The sequence below is a fragment of the Anas platyrhynchos genome, chromosome 8, assembly GCF_047663525.1.
Source record: "Anas platyrhynchos isolate ZD024472 breed Pekin duck chromosome 8, IASCAAS_PekinDuck_T2T, whole genome shotgun sequence".
NCBI lineage: Eukaryota > Metazoa > Chordata > Aves > Anseriformes > Anatidae > Anas > Anas platyrhynchos.
In genome coordinates this window covers 36,699,889-36,723,905 of record NC_092594.1, presented here as the reverse complement: position 1 = coordinate 36,723,905, position 24,017 = coordinate 36,699,889, and the positions used below count along the sequence as shown (strand labels likewise).

Here is a 24,017-nt window from a genome sequence, read left to right as displayed (position 1 = left end):
GCATTGCAGAAGCTCTAGGGGACAGCCAGCATTAATCAAAACCTCCGTTGTGGGAAGTGTCAGCAAAGAAGCAGGAATCCACAGAGGGGGAAAAAACAAAAAGTGAACCAGAGCCACACCCAAAGGAGAAGAGAGAATGGGAAAATACGAGGAGGTGGCTCCAGGGGTTTCCCACAGTGGGCTTTCACCACCAGTGACCTGAAGTCATCCAGGTGCCCTGCAGCAAGAACAAACCCTGTGGCCAGTGACTGCTCTGTCCATCCGTCTGTCCATCCATCCATTGGGGCCAGCGGGCACGGCACAGCCGGAGCTCCTCTGCGGCGCACCCAGGACGAGTGTCCCCAGGGAATGGCCAGAAGAATGAGAGCTTGCTCACTGCTGTTCTTCTCAAATAAAAAAGATGAAAGATAGGCACCGACTACGGCAGTTTTGAAAGCGGCACTGTGCGGTGGGCTCATGTGCACGTCGCTATCTTTTAATTTATCAAACTTTTCAATCAACCCGAGGTTTCATCCACCTTTCATATTTGCTCTCAACACAGCTAAAGTCACAGGGATTACATTCATTAGTCTCCTAATACCTCAGACTTTCAGACTTCCATCTCCAGAAAAAAAAAACAACACACTGAATGCTGACTACAGGGAAAAGCCATTGAGATAAGGGGAAAAAAAACCCTGAACTCATAAGGAAATGGAAGAAAGCCACTGTGTGATGAGATAAAAGGGAGAGAGATGTGTGGGAACAGAGAAAAATACCACTGTGCCAAGGGAAAGAGTCATAACCTGCATAACCTGCAGCCAACGGGCTTAATGCACGCTCTGAGCTTGACCAGCTTTTGGATTCAAACAGTCCCTGAACTAAAAATCCACCCGGATAATCCAAAAATCCACCTGGATAGCCAAGCAGGCAGCTCCACAGGTAGGCACCCTGACCTCAGCCCTGTTAACAGCCCGTGGAAGCCCAGCACACGTTGTCAAACCCAGTAGAGTTCTCCATATGGAGACCTTGCATCCTAGAGAGCAAAAGACATGAATTATGGAAAAATTGCTAAAGGAAGAGCTTCAAAAGACAAGTAGGGAGACAGGACTGGCTGGTGGTGGTAGGTTTTATTTTCAGTCTTTTGTTTGTTTGATTTTTTCCTCCAACAAGTGGTAGCAAATAGTGACTTGGCAACAGCATGGATGGTGGAGAAGACAGAAGGATGAGAAAAAGGCTGCAGGGAATTTTGAGGCTACTGAGAAAACCAAGGGAGAATGGAGACAAAACCTCCAAGTGCAACCGTACTATTTGGATTTGGGGAGCAGCACTGCCCAGAAGGGTGAGGCATTAGGAAAACTGAGTACCTCACAGCTTCCAGGAGCATTCAGAGTTCTTCACACTTATCCAGCAGCACCAATACACACCTCGATCTCATCAGCTCACAGCAAGACTCGGAGCTGGCTGGGTTGAGCTTTTACGTGCCCGCTGCTCCACCATCTCCACGTGCTCACCAAAAGGCTAGCACAGCTTTTAGTTAAGCAGCCCTCCATCACATAGTTTCCTCTGGTCTCATCTACATTATCTTACCCTTGGTGAGATTTCCTAAGTGTTTAGTAGAAACCCTAACTACAGTTTTGGCCCTTTAAATACTCTGCTTCTCTTGCAGGCAGAAGACATCTGTGGAATAACAATGAATTTCTTTGGTTTGGGGTTTTTTGTTTTTATTAAACGCTATTCTTTCTAGCAGGAAATGAAAAAGAACAACCAGATTGGTAGAATTCAGGGGAACAGGGAAAACATTTCTAAAGGTTAATAATAATACTGCTCAGTATTTACTTCAAGGATATGTGACAAACCAAAGCAAACCAGATGTTCTAAGTAACACTCTGCTCTCTCTGCACACGCAGGTATTGTTCCCAGCAGTGGCTGTTGCAGCTCACAACAGACAGGCTCTGTGTGCAGGAGCATCACCCCCAGGACACGCCACGCCACTCCATGCACGGGATCCCTTCCTACCTTCTCGCCCCAAATCGGACTGCTGATTCCCTCCAGCCCAACTTCAGGGCATGCCCAAGCCCTAAAGTGCCTTTCTGCATCCCAGTTCTTCGGCTTCTCTACCTAAGCACTGTATTCCTGTGCATGTCTGTACCTCACGCTGAGATACACAGGCTCTTTGATTTCTTATTAACGTGGTTTCTGCTCTCCCAACGCCTTTAGTGCTGCTGTCTTGAGGTTTGGAAACCACTAATCATGAACATCCTAGAAACTTCACCAGGAATGTGCTCGGCTGCATTCACCAGCTCTTCAGTCCTGAAAAGTAGTATTTAAGCCGAACTCCAAGAGAATTTTTCAAAAAGCTACATTGAATTCAATACATGGCACACTATTAAGAATCATTTTACAAATGAAGCAGCTTAATATGATTTAAAGGATGCAGAACTTTCCCATAGGGGGAGAGAAGCAAATCCTCCGTGAGATGAGTACCAACACAGTCGGTACTGAGGCTTACAGAACTTTGATGTTAATGAATGTGGATGGGTTGTAGAGATGGGAGAAAAGCTGCCTTTATCAGTTTCCCCAGTACCAAGCTGATAGCCATTGTAAAACTGCTTTTTAATACAGCTGTGCCGCTTTTGCAAGTGAGCCACAGGTTTCCATCACATGATCAGGTGAAAATGTGCTTAACAAGGACATGAATATGCTGCTTTGTTCGTGACAAACTTATCGCAAGACAGACAAAGCTCAAATTATCACAAGAGGGCAAATGTTTAGGCAGCGACTTGTCCAAACATTCCAGCCCGCATCTCGCTGTTGGACAGTCCAAAATAGGAAAAAAAAATCTAGCCGGATACCACCTTCCACAAATAAGACAGTTTGCTTTGCTGTAACTCTACATCTGGAGTCTGTTTGTTTGGGGTATAAGAAGCAAAAAAAAAAAAAAAGATATTTGGAGACACTTAAATTGCTTCACTTCCTGTTGTGAATGACCGCGCAGCGATTTTGTTGTAAAAAAGAAAACGCTCGTTTCCCATGCTCCCTGGGAAAAGGGCAGAACAGAACCTGCTGAATGTGCAGCGAGAAAGACTTCAGCTCGACAGCGAGAAAAAGAAATAACGATAATGAAGACAACCCCAGGAATAAGGCAGCTGTGGAGTCCCTGTAGCCAGATCACAGGAAAAACCCGCTAAGCACTGACCCGGGAGGTGAAGGCAGGCACGCTTCATGCTGCCTCGGGTCTGGGTAGCACGACGTGCTGGTGTGGCCGTGCCTGGTACCACCTGCAGGGATGTGCAGGTATTTACACCCACCTTGGCCCCGTGAGCTCCTGACCCCCAAGGTCTCTGGGGCAGCCGGGTGCTCGGGGACTTGCCCTCCAAGCACAGCATCTCCCAGGCGATCCTACAAGCCACGTCAAATGTCAGCCCCCTCCACTCCAAGCCTCGTCCTCTCTAGTTTCACACACTTAAAACAGCTGCTTTAAAATACTCCGACTTCAAAGCACAGTAAATTAAGCTCCAAATAAAGTCCATTCAGCTTTTTGTTTAATTTGATAAAAGCTCATCAGGCCCTTCAAGTTGCCTTCTGGTCAATACTGCCTCAAGAAATCTGCGACTCAGCTACCTGTGGTTTTTCCGATATTTCTGTAAAACAGCACTGACAGAATCCCTTTGCCTGCGTGCACCAGGTCTTTGCTAAACACTGTTTCAGGGCTACACAAAGTACCCTTTACACTAATGGGATCGCTTTTCTCTCTTAAAGTCTTCATCTTGTGTGATTTTCCTTCCCTCTCCGCCTCACCCCCTGGGACCGCAGCCGTTTTTATTCGGCATTTCTCCTGCATTTAACCTGCCGACACACCGTGCCCTCTTCCATCTTCATTTCTTTCTACGAAAAGGGGCTGGTCTCAATAACAACAGCTCAGCTCCTGACTGCAGGCTCGGAGGTTTAGCTCCAGGCTAGACAAAGTTACCAACAAGCTGGAAGCTTTCAAACCCGCTGGCGTAGCTCTTTGCATCACAGATGATCCCAAAGCGCTCTCCAAGCTGCGCGCCGGGTCCCTCACTCACCATCAAAACCCGCTTGCCGCTAACTGTGCCAGCAACACCACATAAAAGTTAGTTAAGAGGTGAAAAAGAGAGCAACTCCTCCAAGTGAAATTACAAGGAAATTACGGGAGGTAGAGTATATTGCTTCAGAGAGAAGTTGGCCCGAGGACCGAGCAGCACACCTTTTTAATGGCCGGGGGGGGGGAAGGTCACTGCTTGAGGTGGAGCCGTACCAGGAGGCTGCTGCTCGGTCCCTGGTGGCACGATGCGAGGCCTTATCGCCACCGAAAGTGGGCTGCAGGCCGAGCCTCCCTCAGCGGGCCCGGCAGCCAGGCTTTATCAAGGCAAAGCACTGCCCTGCCTGAGAGCTTTGACAAGATCCCAACACAGCAGTGACAATGGGAAAATACACAGAAGGTTTCTTTCTAATGCCTCTTCGACGCTCGTTATTTAAATAAGCCATCACGGTGGGAAGGGAAAAAAAATAAATCCATTGAAAGCAATCATTTCAAGAAACACAGCCAGAGATCAGCCCTTCCCATCTACCTCCCCCCTCAGCAAGTATTAGCCTCGCTAGCAAGGAGCCAGTTTCAAAGATTTTAACATTTCCTGCTAAGTATTTAGAAATTCAGACATTCAGCAAAAAGGTAGAGAGATCTTTTTATACACAGTGATCCTGTGAAGCTGAACACCACAAATACAACCCTGTCATGACAAAAAGGCTATGTCTACTCTAGGTCTCTAATGGCATCCCAAAGTTTTAGGAACACCTGAACAGCCCTCCAAAGATGGCCTTAATTAATAAATAAATAACAGAGAAGGCTCTGTTTTGAGCGCCTAAATCCCTCAACACGGACAAAAGAAAACACAGGACAAAGCAGCAATACCATTGATTTAGCATAATTGGTATAATTAATTTGTAATTAGTTCATTAAAATATATAGGCATTGGAATTATGCTTGTGCATTTCTGGGAATATCCTGTAAGCCACTTGGGATATGCTTATCATTTGTTTGATAGATGAAACATTATTAGAAAGACAGCCCATTAAAAATTCATATACCAGAGTAATAATTTCTCGATCTCAGCACTCAGTTTTCTAAGTACTCCGATGCCTCTTCTACCCCGCTAAGAGTTTTCATTAATACTGGTTGTTCAGAGCATGACACGGGGACTGCAGTGTTTCAGACAACTGAAGCATGATATCCCTTACCCCAAGCATGCTGTCCGTTTTGAGAAAACAGATGACAAAAGGCATTAATGATATACTAGGAGAACATTCAGCACCACGCCGTGTCCTATAATCAAAATTAAGATGGAAAGGTGAAAAGCCTTGTGCTTCAAAATGCTTCAGAGAACGCAGTAGTAAAATACTTGCAGGGCACCCTGAGCAGCCCAGTGTCTAATTAGCATTCTTCCACTTCTGCAGCACATCTGGCTTTGCTCATTGGCAGAGCAGACCCCAGCGCAAGCATGTCTGGAGGAGCAGCAGGCTTCAGGGGTTCTTAAATACTGCAGATAACAGTCACCAGTCCCCCACAAGCAGTGACTGAAATGGGCTGGTATACACCAGTAGTGCAACCCAGAATATTCACATCCCCTCTGAGCTGGGCACCTAACACCAAAGTTTCCTTAAGCTTCTATAACAAACAGAGAGAATCACTTTGAGTGTAAACCTCAGCACCAAGAACAGCCCTTCTCAGACTCACCTCTCAAAAAGTCATTCCCTCCCAACCCTGCCTCCACCAACACTAATGGGAGTCTAGAAGGGTTGGTTTGTCACTGATGCACCTCTCTGAGATGCATGAAGCTAAGCCACGTGCATATTCATCTCGGATTTGCTCATTGAGTAATCCTATGATTTTTTTTAGATGAACAGTGGATATAAGTGCAAACAGTGTACTTGCCACTAGAAGCCTTGAATCTCTTTTCACAAAACAAAGAGTACGTGGCTCAAAGCTTTCATTATTTTTTAAAAGGGTAATTAAAAAAAAAAGAGTCAAAACCAGAGTTGGATATCCAGATCCTTTAAACCACAATTATAAACTTCACTGTAATTTTGTGTTTCTCAGCAAACTTGCTTTAGCAATTCTGAACAGTCTCCCAGTAACCACACAAATTTTTCCTCCCCTCTAATCTAGCACCGACAATTACTTGTTTTCTTTGCGCTGCACTCAAGAATATGATGGATATATTTACATGAATGCACACACAACCACAGATATCTATATAAAAATTAATCTGCAGATGATAAAAAGTGTAGAAGATCTAAGAGGCAAATCCCAAACAAAAGAGCATACTTTATGCACAAATATCTTGTCTTGAAATTATAAAGATCTGAGATTAAGTGGTTTACCACTCATTTAGAATTGATTAGAATATATTTAAATTTAGCAGAAAGTATCACAACATTGCTCATGTATTTGCATCTGTGAATAAGTAAATAAAAAGCCTGTTATTAAAGCCTTCATTAATTCTGATTATATGAGAACTTAAAAGCAAATCTGTGTATTACTGCTCTGTAAAGACTCCTAGCAACTCTGCAGTAAAGCTGGCACTGTAACACAACATGTGTCAGTGAAAATGACTAACAGGATCTATTTTCAGTAATCTTAAATCACACTGGTAAAATATAGAATTAATGGTTTTGCATAATACTTCAGATATTTTTTACTTTAATTCACCCCCAATTCATGTCCTATTGTATCAAAAGTATGATTGAATTTTATATCACTTGACATTTATGCAGAACAGTTGAATACATTTTATTGAACTACAATGTTAAGGCAGCACTCAGATGTGATGTGTATATTATTATGAAGAGTGATCCAACTGTTTTATTTCCTTACAAGTATGATGGTTAGAAGTTAAAAAATATACCCTGTTGACTACAAAAATTAACATTTCATTCTGATTTCAGATTTTGAGTTTCTATACATTCAATTGAAGCCAATATTTTGGAAAGAAGGATTAACTATGGAAGAATTTTCCTCCAATTAAACACTTTTCTGTTGATTTCTAAAGAATTTAACAATTAAGCATATAACATGCACAAAAGTGATTCTTCTTGGACAAATCACTTTTAAGCTATAAATGGCTACTGAAAGGTTGTTTTTTTTTTTTTTAATACTGAAAATTCTACCTTCATCTCCAGCATGCTAGTTTAATAGTTTAAGCAGGGAGGCATAACTGAAAATTTTGTTAATTAGGTTCTTCGATCACTATTATACTAATACATTAAAGCAATTTATTAAAGCAAATTTATATTTTACAGAAACTTAAGTTTGTGACACAAATTCACCTGTGAGCCCTGACATTCCCTTTTGACTGTGAAGGGCAGTCATGGTAATACTTTAACTTCATAAACTCTCCTTTGAAATCAGATAGCTTTGCTTTTATGGCTTGATTCAATGCCTGAAATGGTGAATCTTTCCACGACTTGAGCAGGACCACAGACTGCAGACTAGCATTGCATTTATAAATAAAAGTGATCTGGGGCAGCGAGGGCAGAAAGAAAAAAAATAATTAAATATGGTACATAAAAAGTGATATTGCAATACCTAACAAAGTTTTCTTGCACTCTCATACCCGAGAAGTCATTCTAAGTTAAAACAAAATAAAACAAACAAGGAAAATCAACTCCCCCAACATTTAGCCATTAAACTCAGAGTTATGAGGCAGAATTTGATTAGAAATTTTGCACTTTATCGCAGTCAATAATCAGACTAGTTTTGAATAAGCTGCACACTATACTTTATAGAGTTGGCCTAGAAATAAATTACTTTTCCCTACGGAGTTTCGAGGCCAAAGCTCCAAGGTGATGACTTGACCCAATAATCAACATCACAAAACACTTTAAGGCACCATATAAAACAAAGGATCAAAGGAATTTTTAATATTTAGTGATACAAAAAGTATACCTGATAGTCTAAAATGCTGAATCCTAAGCCATTTTTGTCTTTCTCTAGTTCAATAACCTTCACATCAGGAGACCATAATGCTAATTCCCCTTCTTCTTCTTCAGGATTAATGTCTTCCTCAGGTTTCACCTGAAAAATAAAAACTCTAGTTCAAATACTATGCTTTGGAGTTCTTTACAAGCACTATTAAAAGTTTGGTTATTATTAATGGGGAATACATGCCCTAAAATATGACCTTTTACTGAATTACAACTTCTTTGAACACCTAATCCAGTTTTAGATAGCGGTACCTTCTCCAACTTGCTGCCTTGTATACTCCCTTGCTCCTATGCCTATGTGTTCTGAGCACTGCAGCCCAACCTGGCATATGAATACCTACGTATTAGACAAATTAGTCATAGCAACATTACTAACCTGTTACATGTTGATGAACCTCAGCTGTCCCATTAGATGCATAAAGGAAAAATAAATGTCTTAGCATAAAAGATTTAACCAGTCACAGTCAGCTTATGGAAAGACCAGATATTAGAGAGATGTTCAGACACTTGTGGCATTAAATATGTAGACAACAATCTCTAAAATTGTAACTATAAGTGCTATCTTCCCCCCCCCCCCCCAAACAAAACAGTTTCTTTCTTTTACACCTCATCAAAAAATTGTGAAAGAGGTATAGTTACGCAATTTAACTGTTCAGAACAGCTTCATAAACACATCTTCCAAAAAGGCATCTTTTTTTGTCTAACTTAAAATGCATGTTCTAACCTACATGATAGTTTACCAATACAATCTTTACAAACTGTCACTATATGATGTCACAAGAAAAAATGTTACAACTGTAACTTCACACATTTAATTTCATTTCTTTGGACAGATATGTCTACCACACAGAGCACTACTATAATGCAAAAGGAAGGATTTTCCCCTCACACACATGCTCCATCTTGTTATTTTGTCAAAAGAAAGCAGAAATATTGTGAAACTACTCTATGGAAAACGTGACCTCTGTTCATCCTGTATTGATTTATGGCAAAGATATGCAACTGACAGTCTGCATGTAGAAAATGTTCTCTAAAATGCAGGATCAAAAACCCACACTGGATCAAGTTGTATCTGCAACACAAAGGGCCTTTTACAACAAGGTACTGTGCACCCTACTCTTCCATGAGATGTCCATACTTCATGTTTAACTCTCCTCCCAGAAATCCTAGCTTACAGGAGATTACATCAGAGAAGATGAGAAATCAAGGTGTAAATACATTTTATAAATAGGAACAACCGTTACAAGCATCAAGCTCTAGTTTGAGACTTTAAAGCTTCTGCAATGGAAAGAAACATTAAACTTAATATTTTTCCAGTTCTATAAAAAAAACTACTCAGAACATGGAAGTAATCAGCTAATGGCAGCAAGGATGTGATTTAGTATAATTCAAAGCTCCCACTCACCTATTAGGTGTAAGAATGATGAATGGGATGTACACAGTCAGCATGCTAGCTTGGTGATTTACCTACCTTGTATTTATAGTACAACGAAGTTTCTCATGACCAACCTGTATAAACTGCAGTCAAAGTAACACTGCTGCAAACATGAACCATCTTTCAACGAAACACCAGCAGCCACTTACAAGCCCAAAGTCACTTAGAAGCCTAAAGGTAGCCGTACATGACAACTGAATACAAAAATGACTTGTATAACTACAAATATATTTTAAGAAATGTTAAGACTGCTGAAAAGTCTGGATCAAACAACAAAAGAAAACTCTGTCTCTCAGAAACATGCACTTTCCCAAGGCAAAAGTTGTTGTCCTTATACCTAACTGAATGATGTGAGAAGTCTACCTTTTGTTCTGGAGGTGAAACTTCCACAATGGGTTCATCCAAAAGAGACTCACTGCCATCATCAAAAAGTCGCCGACAGCAAACCATCGTAAAAGGAGGTGGCACTTCTTTCAGAAAAGTGATTGCCTCACGGCGTGACTTTCCATACAGCTGAACTCCATTTACCTGCACAGGAGGCAAAACACGTCCACACTAAGTTATTTAAAAGGATGTCAACCAGATTCTTTTATTATTTTTGTCTATTTGTCTTTCCCAACTGCATATGAAAATCTACTTTTACCAAGGGATTCCAGCAAAGCTTGTATAGTTTTATTAACACATGCTTCTTAAGTACACATGCATTATTATAAATGTTGAACTTCATCTGCAAGATCTTGTGACTTCTGCTACATCACGTCTCTGCTCTCTTCAGCTCCCTACAACTCTTCTGCTCACCACTTTTTCTACTCCAAAGCTTTCCTGGCATTGTTATTTCATATTCACCTGCTTCTCTGATGGGCTTTTTTTTTTTTCTTTTTAGCATTAGGCTCATTTGTTGGACTTTAAAAAGAAAAATTCTATTTTCCAAATTTCCAAGAAACCACAGATCTCCCTGTGCTTTACATGGGCTCAGTTTTGTGCAAGACCACACTGCAATCTCACTTTAGACATCATTTTCTTTTTTTTCCCCATCTTTTCTTCCTACTTTTTACAGTGTAAACGTAGCTTATACTACTGAGAAACATGGAGTTTCTCTCCTCCTAAAAGCCAGCTAAGGAGAAAATTCAAAGTGGTGTAGCTCGTCTCCAACATGGTAAGATGAACTGCCACATTTTTTTCCTGTAAGAATTGCAGCAACTGCTGAGCTATCAGGCTAATCCATTAGTTAATTATTTAAACAGAAGTATCTACGCGTAAGGATTTTTTAATGCATTGAGAGTGGCAGTGTGGTGGAAAGTTACCAGCATTTCTCAGCATATTGTGATTGATGGAGAAGAGCTACTGTGCACTCCCAAGCAGACTTGGGGACTCCCATTTCTCCTTTTCAAGCTGCCAGAAATAAGCCTCTAAACACACAAGGTGCCAAATACCCCATTCAGTTACCACAGCCCTGTAGTTACTTGCACTATCAAATAGGAGTCAGTGAAATTTCAACTAACAAAACTAGGACACAAGGAAGCAATTTACTCCTAAAAAAGAACACAATGAAATTAGCTTAAACTAGAGAAAAAAAAAAAAGAAAATACCATGCTTTCTATCATAATTCAAACACATCATTAAAAATAATCAGCATTCAACCCTCTGCATATTAAAGAAAATTCTTGTACTGATCACATTTTAATCCCAACTGTATCAGGCCCAGGTAGAGCTGCTTGTTTGGGGAATGTGGCTGTCACTTTTTCCATTGCAAACCCGTACTTAAAGGGATTTATAACTTGGCTGCAAAAACACACTCTGGGCTAAACCTGGCATACATAGCTTTAGCCCTGGAGCACATTTTTATTTTGTTGGTTATTTTTTTTCCAGCTACAGAGTAGAAAAAAAAAAGTATGCTCACTAGGTCTGAACGTATCTGTGAACTTAATTGTAAACACACAGTAATAAGTAGAATTGTTTAAAATATATACAATTAATGTTCCCTAAGTTACTCTATAGCACTCTTTAGCATATTGCTTTTAGTATACAATTTTTTGTTTAGTGGCCAAGAAATTTAAACAACACTTTCAGCATTCCATTAATCCCTTCCTTCAGGAATCAAGATTTCCTCCATTAAGTGATAACTGAAAAAAATGTTTTAGGTCTTATATCAGTATAAATTTTTGATGTTAAATGGTGAACAACAAGTAAAGGCAATAGAGCAGTGCAGCTACCAAATTAATCTTTCAGAAGGCCTAATTCTGTTCCCACTGATGTCAATTAAATGTTCTTTGCATCCACTAAAAAAACTCAAATTCAAAACATTCCACTAAGAGACAGTGTTCAACAGGAAATGTTAATTACTATCTGCAGGCTGAGATGTTGACAGCTATACATATACACACAAAACAGGTAACATATTTTTAATACTATTAATTGCCTATTTTTCCTGAGCTGATGGGTCCAGCCTGATTCTGGTAACTTCAAAGGTGTCCCAATACCTCTTTATACATATTTAAACAAACCGATATACTACCTCGAACACGACTGTCTTTCAACACTCAACCACTAAGTTATAATGCTTAACAGGAATCATTCTTTCTGAGACTGCTGTAAATTTTTTAGAAGTGACAAATATTAAGAAAGATTACCCACCATGCAGAGTGCAAAAGCTAATGCTAAATTGCTCAAAAGGCTGAAGGATCACAGATACAAGTACATTCAATACATTCTCTCTACCCTTATGATTCCTGATAATCATATTAAACACTTCAGAAAAAAGCATGAAGTCACTAAGAGGTCACAGGAAGCCACCGTTCTGTCCGTAAAGGAGGAATGAAATACTGAAGAAAACAACTGTCAGACTTCCAAAGCACTGCTCTAGCTGCTTCCACAATCAGCTCTTTAATTTAATTACTGCACATGCTGCAGACAAACTGAAAATTAATACGGGTCTTTTAAAGAAGGATTAAAGAATATATTAGTGCTTTTTTTTGTTTTGTTTTTACCTCTAGAAGTTCATCCTCCAGTTGCAGAAGACCAAGTGTTGCAGCAGGGCCATCTGAAGCAATTGATGAGATGTAATGATGCCCATCAAACGTGTCAAGCTCAACTCCTAATCTCAAAGTGTGGATGGGTAATAGCTGTCAAAAAATGAGGCAATATGCATCTGTATCTACCATAATGTAAACACATTTGAGATTCAACAGCTCGCCAAATGAAACAAAACACCCAGTGGGATGATTAAATCTTCAATTGACCTCATCTGTGTTATAGCACAAGGGTCTATCATTTCTCTTTGTAAACCATTTGCACAAGTCAAAACAACCTGTCAGTCCTTTGGGGGAAAAGGCAATTTGCACTGTACTCTTAAATAATGTTAGCATACTGAAAAAAATGTAGGGAAGACGAGTACCACCTAAAGTCTATCCTACCCAAAAGGTGAGTTTCAACAAAGCTGACAGAAATTCCATCATCACCACTTTATACTAGGTCAATAATAACAGGACCAGCTGTCTTGTTCCTTGAGGATCTACACGACTTTGGAGGTAGAAAAAAGTATCCATGAAGAGCCCCCTGCAAACATCTAACAGTACTGGCATCCTTATTTCTGCAATGTAAAAATGAATCACTTTGTGTTAGCCTTTTCTCAGGTTGTTTCCCTCCCTCCAGGAAGCCTCCAGTCATGAGTGTCTTTGTATTAGGAAGACTAGCATAAAAGTGATGCCTTATCCAGAAAAGACAGCAGGAATCATGGCAATCTGGGGAGAGGAGGTAAAGATAATCAGCAGTATCTGATTCTTCAGGTTGGCAATTTTCTGACTTTTTATTACTGAAGTTGAAACACTCACTCTCCTTTGGTTTCCCCAGTTTATTTTGAATATTCAAGTCAAAGGAGTAAGCCATCGATCCTTAGCATTTCCTCACAACCATTGCTTGATTATTGCTTGTGGCCTTTCCTCACTAAGACATCCCCATGAGCATACAAGTGGATCACTTACAAAAATTTGTTCTGCACAACATTAACATACGTATCAGGAACATTTATCAAAAGTTTCAGGAGACAGAAATTAATTTCAGCTCTGACCATTCCAACTAAAGGATTCCAACTAAAGGATGCCCCACCACAAGACAGGATCATTATGGCAAATCCCTCTGCAGGACCACAACACTGTTAGCAGAGTTTCAACCTCTGCTCCATCCTGTAGTGACTTTCAACAATTATTCCATAACTGTATTTTAATACAATTAAGTACCTGACAATTTGAGTCTTACATGTGTATATCCTTTAAGCTTCATCTTTTTTTTTTTCTTTTTTTTTTTTTTTTTTTTTCTTGTTTTTGTTTGTTTGTTTGTTTGTTTTAAGGTGCATTTTTCTTTTTTTTTTTAAGGTGCATTTGCCCATACTATGAAAAACTTTTGGACTGGTCCAGAAAATAAGCAGGATGTGGACAGCCTCTTTTGGAAAAGCAAGACTGACAGAAAGCTGGAACCTCTCAAAATTTCTGAAATACACAAATCTTGAATTTTGAATCATGCCCTCCTGGAATTATTCTGCCATGAAGGAAATCATGCAAGTCATACCTTTGAGTACTTCTGGAGCTCTGAGTCATCCGTAATGGGCATATCCACATTCACAACCTAAAAATTGTACAGCATAACATTTTTCAACAGCAGGACAATAAGGACATTACCAGAATTGTCAATTCTGGACCAAAAAACAACAACCACCAAAAAAAAAAAAAAAAGAGCTATATTTAAACAAAGTCATATTGATGCAAAATAATTTTAAGCGAGTGTCAGAAAAGTGTTTTAGATGCACAACATTTACATTTAGGAATGTTGTGATTATGCACTATTAGCAGACCCTAACATTATCCTATTCTTGAAGTCTGAACGACGATTTTAGTCAAGTCCAGTAATCCTGTATAAGCACAAAATGCCATTATGTTTGACACAAATACGCACAGCAACTCGCCAATCAGAATTTGAAAAGTACGATAGCTTAAATTGTTATTACTTCAGGCTACAGAACAGCCATCTACCATCTAGACTAAACCACAATCTCTTGCAGCATGTTTCTAACATGGCTTGAAATACATTATTTTAATTACCAAATTTGAATGGAAAATGGATCATTTAGAACTCAGACAAGAAATCCCTTCAGTATACCTTTAGTTTATTTATTTGAATAAAACAACCATAACATTTACCACCAATTTTCTTGCAATGTTCTTCCTTAACAGAATTTATCTGTAACCTTAGAGGGTTATTTATTCAAATGTTAATTGTAGTGAGATGAAATCTATAGTGATCCACAGCCCAAGGTTGGAGCTTGGGATACTGAAATTGAGCATGTCTGGGAGGATTGCTACACTTGTTAGAACTCGAAACATAAATAGCCTTGCAAAAATCAGGTAACTGTTTTCCTTCAGGCTCCTTTTGAAGTTTCTAGTTTAACAAAGTATCTACAAAGCAATGTTACATCTCTGCTTTTTCTTTCAGCTTAACTTTATATAAGGCTCCCAGCATCCTGTTTTCCAGTACTGAGGGTGTTTTTCCCAAAAGACAGAATCCATTTGGTGTCTGTTCAGTTGTAACTAAATGAATCTATGACTGATAACTCCTCCGCTTGGCTCTTCACGGTTAGGTACTTGGCATCAGATACCACACGGCCATAAATCCCCACACGGGCTCCTAGGGTCTCCTTCCACTTCAGCAGGATCTCAGTTTCGTTCCCTGAGTTGGTGCCACAGAGGATCGGAAACACAGAGGCCGTGAGTGACACTAAATCCTCTCGTCAAACAGCTCGGGAATAGTGGGGGGAAGGACTCCAACTTGCGGTCACCTTCAGGGGAGGTTCAGGGAGCTGAGTGTAGGGGCGAAGCAGTGTGAACAGGGGCTGAGCAGGCTGAACTCAAGCTAAACGCTGCTACAAACACAGCCAAGCACGACCTGAGGGAGGCTCAGATAACAAAACCCGGAAGAACCCAAAACCGACTTTCCAACCAGGCTGCCATAACAGTTTCCTTCTATTATTTAACAGGCCCAACTATTAACATTTTAACAACTATTAACACTAAGCGGCCTCAACTCGTGCCAGGGGAGGTCCAGAGTGGATATTAGCAAGCATTTCTTCACAGACAGGGTGGTTAGGGGCTGGAACTGGCTGCCCAGGGGAGCGGTAGAGCCACAGACCCTGGAGGGATTTAAGAGGGGCATGGAGGTGGCCCTCAGGGCCACGGTGTCACCACGGACTTGGCGGTGTTTGGGTGATAGCTGGACTTGAGCTACAGGGTCCTTTCCAACAGAAACGATGTTATGATTCTCACTCCTGCCATCCCACTGGCGGCAGCTCAAGAAGAATTAGGATCAGGCAGTTTCACACACTAAGCAGGTTTTCGTCCTCTGCGGGAAGCGCGATAGTGCTAAGGGAAGAAATATCAGACTCCTGAAATGCAAGGATGGGAATATCAAGCAACTGAAGTGGGCAGCCAAACAGATTTATTACATCATGTACATAATCTTATACGAACCTCAGATCTTAAAGGAGTGCTAATGGAAAGAAGAGAAGCAAGTTTCTCAAGACAATTCTTAAAGCTACTTTAAATCTTCCAGCAAGCAATTGGAATGATGGCTACTCCGAGTAGTAAATATAAGTGTCTCTAAATCAATTGGACAAGCAATGCAAAGACAAACAGGGCATTTTGGTGGTGGCAATGAGAATTCCTTAAGGCTTCAGAAAGAGCGTTGGCTGGAGACTTTTATCTGCACTCCCTGGCTAACGCAGCCCTGAAAAGCAGTACTGAATTACAATTTCAGTCAACTCCTTATGACAGTTCATCAAAATAATCTTTTGCTTAGCAATCATTTAATACGAGGTGAAGAAATATCTAATAGGCACTGGCACCATAAAGTTACACTACCTTGAATTACTTGCTATTTTCCCAGTATGTTTGAAAATCATTCTTTCATTCTTCTAATAAGATCGTAAGATTCTTCATGAAACATGGGAGCTCTACTCTGAGCCGTTTTTTCCCAGTGCACAATAAAACAAACAGATCATAAATGAAAAGATGTGTTATTTTTGTGATTTAAGTGGCTGCTGTGATGTAGATTTAAAAGGACAGCTGATTTTTTTTATACTCCTGTTTTTGTCTAGTTTCTATATAACAATAGTATCCATATAAACAGTTTTTTAAAATATATTAATTATACAATTTCTGTATTTCAGCCTTGATGTTAATGGAAGCAAAATTTGATGTTACTGATCTGTTCCAAACACTGAGCTGTTCTATAAACAGCCTGTAATGATAAGCTCACAGATGTGTAATTAAAAAAAAATAAAAAAGAAAAAACACAAAAAAACAACACATACATGAGTGTAGTTCATTGAAAGATAACATACCATAACTTCATATTCAGGTCCCAGCAGGTTTTCCCACTTGGATTTCAGCTCATATGCTGGAGGAAATGGGACTCTTCCTAAATATGAAAGCAAGTATTAAATTTACAAGCACATTTTACATTCAGAAGTACATTTGCTTCTAAATACTTCAATAAAAATTCAGTGTAAATAAAAGATTACAGGGAATAATCACAAAAAGGAAATTGCATTAAGCTGAGTCTATCAGTGCAAATCAAAAACGACGCTCTTAGGAAAACAATGCAAAATGTCAGCTAGTGCTAAAGTGTGATTTATTCAACTGAGTGGCAGAAGAGGTGATGCTTGCGTTGATGAGATGTGAGTTCTGTACCATATAGTACTGTAAATAAATCATTCTTTCAGGCTGCAAAATAAATTTCACACAACTGCATAATTTGTTGCTATAAAACCGCTTGCCACTCCAAGGGAGCATTATCTCCCACCAAAACGAAGCCCCTTAAGAAGCGAAACACCTGACAAGATATTGCTGGTATCAAGGAGCTGCGTAAGCACAATGCAGTCGTACACTTTATTTCTGCATTTGGCAGGTATGTCTAGTTTAATTAGGCCAGTAAGTAACATGAGCTTTAATATAAGCTCCAGTTCCAAACCAGTCTTCCGTGGGAACTTGGCTATCTTGACATTTATATCTTTTCAGCTTTCTTACTTATGCAACCAAGGCAGTATTACATTCATGTAAGACAATTTGACAGAGCTAGACAGCAGAAAATGACTGGCTGCCCTGCGTTTGACCTCAGCCAGAAGCTCAGCACACATATAAAGTTCCACGCTGAAGCAATGTTTAACTGGTAAGAATCAAACTTTAAAACAAATTCCATCTAGCAGCCACAGCAGCAGCAACTGGGGTCTGAATTACTGAAAACTGACTTTTTTTTTTCCCTTCCCCCCCGAATGGCTGCAGTAGTTTGTCAGATGTCTAGACGAGGCACAGACCACTCAGTACTGCCAGTGTCACTCCGAAATTTCGGATGTAAATCACCACCTCACATTTTGCGCACAAACTAGCAAGCAAAATACCTCGGGGGGGATTCTGAAGACACCAAGAAGCTCAGAGCCTACCTATGAGGAAAAGCCAAGACAAACGGCATGCCTAACTGCCGTTGCTTTCAACACCTTCACAGATTGCAAAGATAAAACACGTGAGCTTTGCAATAGGATCCTCATTACATCATTTTATAACTTTGAAGTTTTCCACTCATTAAAAATAAGGATTTAAGTTAACTTATACAACATAATTATATCTCTTCCATCACTTTCTGTCATGCCAGATAGGCAAATTCTGTCTGATCTACACCGAGAAACTACTTTGCAAAGAGCCCAACAAGTCAGATTTCTCTTGGAAATATCCAGGGCACCTTTAAACATAAGGCTCAAGGAGATTCAGATATCCAAGGTTTCTCCAGCAATTCAAATAACTATTTGCTGTCATCAAAACCAAACCCCACCAATAATAAAAACTTGGGCTTTTAAATACAGACCACAGTTCGCTTTGAAATAAATTATCTTCTTTAAAAAGGAAAAGCCAAGCTGTCCTGAAATTCTGGGCTGTGACTTGAGGCTTTTTCCTCCATTTGAATTTAATTGAAGTTTCTAAAGGGAAGTCATCTTTGTGAGCTGTTATCAAGCGCAGGCTGATCACTATCTTTATTTCCCAACTGTAGCAAAGACAGAGCACCAGCACCAGCACATCTTTCTACTCCTTCTATTTGCAAAAATGCATAGGGACAAAAATTCATTGATTTCTTTTGCTGCTCTTACAAAGCTATCACATGGACACACAGCACCTAAGCACCTGCAGTCCCCTGTGTAGTCAGATGTGGATTTTCAAGTTCACCAGGAGTAATGAACCTTAGGGTCAGGCTCACAGTTCAGTTCAACAACTGAAAGCTGTGTTCAGTTGGCTGAATACAAATTTCTCTGTCACTTCTTGAACATGATACCAGAATCCACGGGTTGTTCAGAGCAGCTGTTGATGCACGTCCCCATTTGAAGTTGCCCCCTTTCTTCCTTTCTAACACCCTCTGAAGTCTTTGCTTGTAACTTCCTCAGAACCGTGGAAGGTTGGATGAAGGGCCTTGGATTAGATATATTTAATTTCAATGGTATCACCCAAGTCACTTCAAATGCTCCTTTTTCCCCCCAAACAGCTTTTTCCACATGGCAGTTCGTAGGAAGTTGCTTTTTTAGTCTCTCATCCAGCTGGATTTCTCATGACCTGAGATATGTACCTCTTCTGGAATGTATAAGGCTTCAGAAATTAAAACGCTTCCCAGAGACAGCTTTCATTTGCAACAACTTCAACATATAACTACAGTCCTGTCCCTCTGCCTGCACTTCCATACAGTTTTTCCCTTCTTGTTAGATAGTGTCAAGAATAAAACGTAAGCGTATTGTAAAAATCATCTTTCCTGGTCAAAATTGCTGGCATCTTCAAAACTGGAATACTTTCTTCTTACAATCTCTTCCAGATTTCACGAACTCACAAGGGTGCGTCCTGTGCTCTACCACCCTTCAGTAATGCATCACCTTTATCTTCCCTGCTGCTGGATGTTTTTCTCCAGACATCTTTAAGCTCCTGGCTAGCATCATCAGATCTTCAGGTTTTTGAGTACTGCTGCAAGGCAAAGGGAAGCAGTTCTGCCCAGTCTGCAGTCTTGCAGATGCAGCTGTTAAGTTAATTGCCTGTAGTCTGCTAGCAGAAAGTTTCAGGCCTCATGCACATTGCATCCTAAACCATGTTGCCTTTGTAACAGCACTGTTTAATCATGGTTTTGCCTGGCCAGAATTAGTATTTAATACCTCTCCAGGAAACACAATTTAATAAGAATTTCACACAACTGGGCTTAAAAGGAAGTAATACATATTTTTATAAAACATACCTTTTGCATTAAACTTTTTAAAAGCATTTCCAGAGTTTAGTCAGAGCCTTAAATTAGCAGTATTTACTTTAGCACCATTATAATGAAGTGTCCATCACCATGTCCAAAATAAGCACCTATCTTTGGAATTTAAACTTGGCCACTAAATTCTACTCGGAGGTGAAATCTTATACATCGTATTTCAGTATGAATAAAATTTGCAACTAAGTATTTCAACCTTTTAACAAAGATATATACACACACCTATTTTATAGCTGCAAAAAGCTTTTGCAGTGCTTTGTAACTTTAAGGGCTTTTTCCCCTATGAAAAATCTGTTTAATCAAACAATGATACTTGCTTATTGTTTCATTGAAGGCCACTGATTCCTTACTCAGTTTGAAAACCATGCCCATTTCATATCCTGTAGGTCCAAGGAGGACCAGCACTACCAGATGGTATCAAGGGCAATATCCAGCTGCAAACAAACAATATCTGCAGCATTTAAATGTTGGTATCCCAAAACACACTCCATGTATGAACACCTTAAGCTGTATTACCCAGGGTAAGGGGAGCTCAGACACACAGAACAGAGAAATCCATAGTATCCTTGCTACATGATGCACTGGGTAACGCAGTGCACATACACCACGCTGCCTCTGCAAGCAATCAGCACAGGCCCAGCCAGGAGCTAGGAATTCCAGGCAGCAAAGTATTTGCCAGACCCGGGTGCATCTGCACCATACTCCAGAGTGCTCCAAGAAAAGGGATTATGAGGTTGGCACAAGGTGAGAAATGAGGGGGCGCCACGCATACACATATAACTTGGTTACAAATGCCTTTAGAAATTATGGGGTTTGGAGAATTTATGGAGAGGCAATGGATCTGTATCAAAAAAGTCTGGGTATATTGCGGAAATGGCTCAAAAATTCAGTTAGATCCAAGCTGACTGTTCGGAGCACAGAGACCACTAAGGCATGTCGAGATAACATACCTTGAGACTAAGAGAGTTTGTTAGTTCTAAGCCAGGTAAAAGCAATTTCAGTTCCCCATGCAAACTGATCCTGGCACTGATAGACTGTATTTGCACAGCACGAGGTATTAGGTAACAAATTCCTCCAAAAGTTCTCTTCGCATCAGGGCAGACATCTGCTGCCTGTGACACAAGATAACCCAACCACAAGCCATCAGGAACTGAGTGCAGAGATACTGCTCACTCCAGTAGAAAAAGAAAAGACTTTATGCACAGAAAGTTCCCCTGTATTTGGAGAAAAAAAAAGGACTGGGTAAATGACACAGGACAGTGTGTGTTCCTCTTCTAGTCTCTGGCATAGCGAGCCCAAGTCCTCCTGGCTCTTCTGCCCCTAAATACATCCTACTTCTAAGTCCTTAAGTTTTTCCTCCAGTGTAAATACAAATCAATATATGCTTTTCCACTCCAACTGCTAAAACAATGCTTTGATAACCTTAAATCTTAGCTACTCAGTCACCTCTGTTTTGGCTTCCTATTTCTGGGAACATGCAGAAGTCACAACAAAGGATGTCTGGTTATAAGGCTTGGACAGAAAAGTAAAACAGAATGGAGCATAGGAACTGCTAACATTTCTCTCATTTCCAGGTTGTCTTTAATACTGACAGATCTTACACAGTCATAGCAAAATTGTTATTCATTGACAGCCATAATTTAGACTCCTCTATTGCATCTACATATCTAAGAAACAAGGCATAAGGATAATTTATGCTGACTTCAACACAAGCTGTAGAAATTCACCCAGAAGTTCCTGTAGATGAGGCCAGAAATCTGTAGAGGATTTGAAGCATGCCTTCTGGAAAGACCTCCAGCCTTGATTCCCAAGTCAGCTAAAAACCAAAGCAAGCCATGCCTTTGTGATCTGTCGCTATGCCCAACTGCCTTTTACTGCTAAAAACGCACGCCTAATTTCAACACCCATCCGGCCTCCAACTCCAGCCATCAGGTTTTATTGTGCCTTTGCCAGACCAGAGATTCTCGTCCTCCTACATAGGTACGTAGTCAAAAACTTCCCAGTTCAGCTAGAAAGCTCAGGACAAGCAAGCCAGAAATTGCACATCTAGAGTCTGAACTCTAGTTTCCAACAGTAGGACGGGAGGAGGCAGTACTCAGCAGTATCGGTACTACCAGATATATCAGTTGGGTCTCAGAAGGAGCAGACAGCAAGGAGAGGCTCACTGCCAAGTGGGAAATCTCACAGAAGATGGACAGAAGTTGTGCTAGGCTTTCTGCTTCTCCAGCACTCCAGGAAATATCAGCGACCAGCAGCACTACAAGCAGGATAAGCAAAAAGGAGCAAGGCAGTTATGTGGCACTTGGTACATGGTTGAGACGGATGCTCCATGTGGAAAATGACTTAAAAACAGAGATGTCACAAGATGTGATTCCCCGTCCCTGCTGCTGCAGTTCTTCAGCAAACCCTACTCAGTCAAATCTTCTGAGAGAAGATCCTGTGACCTGAGCTGCAGCCAGCAAGAGGCCAGGTCAAGGAGCTCAGGAGGTGGGTTCCGATCAAGTTGCAGCAGTGCCAGAACAAGGAGCAAGTAAGCATCAGGGATGATGTACAGGAAACTATTTTGAAAAGACTGCAGAGGTGACAGCCTAAGACCTGCGAGGGCTGGAAGGAAGATACGACTGAGGCAACACTGAATCACAAAGCAAATGTGAATTCCCAAGAGGGTAGAAGCTGACTCTGACTTGTGGCAGAAGGAGAAATGCTTCATCCCCATGCTGTTCACTTTGCAGTTTGGTTCAGGGGCCTGACAGCAGAGGAGGATGACAGAAAATTGCAGGCAGAACTCCTCACGTCAGCAGAGAGGGACGAGGGATAGAAAGAATTGGTGAACTGGAGGAAGTCAGCTCTGCAGAGCTGATGAGATTCATTCCAGAGTATTGAAAGGGCTGCAATGCCACCGCATGTAATCTTGTAGATGTATAGAAATACACACTGGATTAAAGGCAATTCCAAAGAATCAGAAGAGATGCTGCAAGATATTCTATCCACCTGATGTATGCAGGCTCTGCTTCTTTTCAGTCTGAAAATTATCCTTCTGTTTTTGGATTTCCTCATTCTTACTGTCCACACTAGTTTCAGTCCCTACAGCTCCAGGGGATACTAAGGCTGGAACAGTTGGCTGCACTGTGAAAATAGATGGGAAAAAATAAATCAGACAAATGCTGCAAAATATAGGAAGTAGTAACACCACCTCATTAACTGCTTTTTTGTTTGTTTGTTTTGGCTACGCAGGAGTTTGGCACACAGTTTTCCAGAAGCCCTCGTTTCTCTCTCATTCCTCCTGAAGTGTCATCTTCTACAGAGTGCCCTTATGAAATCTAGGATCACGTGAGATCTAGCCCTAATTATTAAATCAGGTCATTGTCAATGGAGCAGAAAATAAAATTTATTACTGAAAAACAGAAGGGGTGGGGAAAAAAAATTAGAATTACCTTTACCTGAACATCTTTCTGAAGAAATGGTAGAAGAAGGTTTCCTTCTAAGTAAGGTAAGGCGTACGACCTGTCCTGTGTTACGCAATGCCTCCACCACTTCTTGGTTGGTATAATTCTGTATATTAACTCCATCAACCTAAATCGTATAACAGTAACCAGGTTACATTCCTATGCTGTCCCATACACCATAAGTAACGTCCACATTTTGTGCAGGAGTTATAAGGCTATTCACACCCGAGACGTTAGTATTTGCAAAAAAATCTTATTAAAATCAGTTACATTTCAATAATCAGAAAAAAATTTCAAAATACATTTTAAAAGGTAACAACAGTAATTTCTTCTGTGTTTGTATGCCATCATTAGAAAAGTAAAAAAGTGAATAGGCTAATTCTTTAATTCAGATCTTTTAATTTACACCCAAAACACTCTGTTTACCCACTCCATTAGATCATACATCAATAGGGGTTTCTCCTGAAAAACTGCAGATAAAAGCAGAAGGTTTATCAAATTTTGCTGTCATAAAGGAAAAGCTGACTTTGGGAGGTCCAGCCCAGCACACATGATTTTAAATTACTTTGTAATTTATCTCTCTATATTATTTCTTAAAACAAAAAGATGGTGCGGTTCATTCCTGTTTGTACTGTGAATGCAAAATTGGCCATTATTCAATTCATTCCTATTCAAAGGTTTTTAATTTTTCTACATATAAAGCTTGGGTTTTGAAACCTAAATTGTGACTATTAATATTTTGATTGTATCCACACTATGCTACACTCTAATTAAGGACCATAAACAGTCTGCCACATCTTGCAAAATCTTAACCACCCTCAAGTCCC

At 40.3% G+C, this 24,017-nt stretch overlaps 1 protein-coding gene across 9 annotated transcripts in view; it reads right to left on the bottom strand.

Annotated features, from left to right (window-relative positions):
- Positions 1-24,017, bottom strand: part of PATJ (PATJ crumbs cell polarity complex component) — a 145,917-nt gene that overhangs the window by 102,233 nt on the left and 19,667 nt on the right. For 7 of the 9 annotated variants that reach the window (XM_038183227.2, XM_027462630.3, XM_027462633.3 and 4 more), the window contains exons 12-18: positions 23,185-23,317; positions 22,736-22,870; positions 16,806-16,882; positions 13,982-14,038; positions 12,406-12,540; positions 9,782-9,946; positions 7,946-8,074 (exon numbers count right to left, since the gene is read on the bottom strand). In XM_038183227.2, the coding sequence (XP_038039155.2) occupies positions 7,946-8,074; positions 9,782-9,946; positions 12,406-12,540; positions 13,982-14,038; positions 16,806-16,882; positions 22,736-22,870; positions 23,185-23,317 (831 nt within the window). Of the gene's footprint in view, positions 1-7,945; positions 8,075-9,781; positions 9,947-12,405; positions 12,541-13,981; positions 14,039-16,805; positions 16,883-22,735; positions 22,871-23,178; positions 23,318-24,017 lie in introns of all 9 variants that reach the window. The other 2 variants (XM_038183228.2, XM_027462632.3) reach the window with 2 other exon arrangements.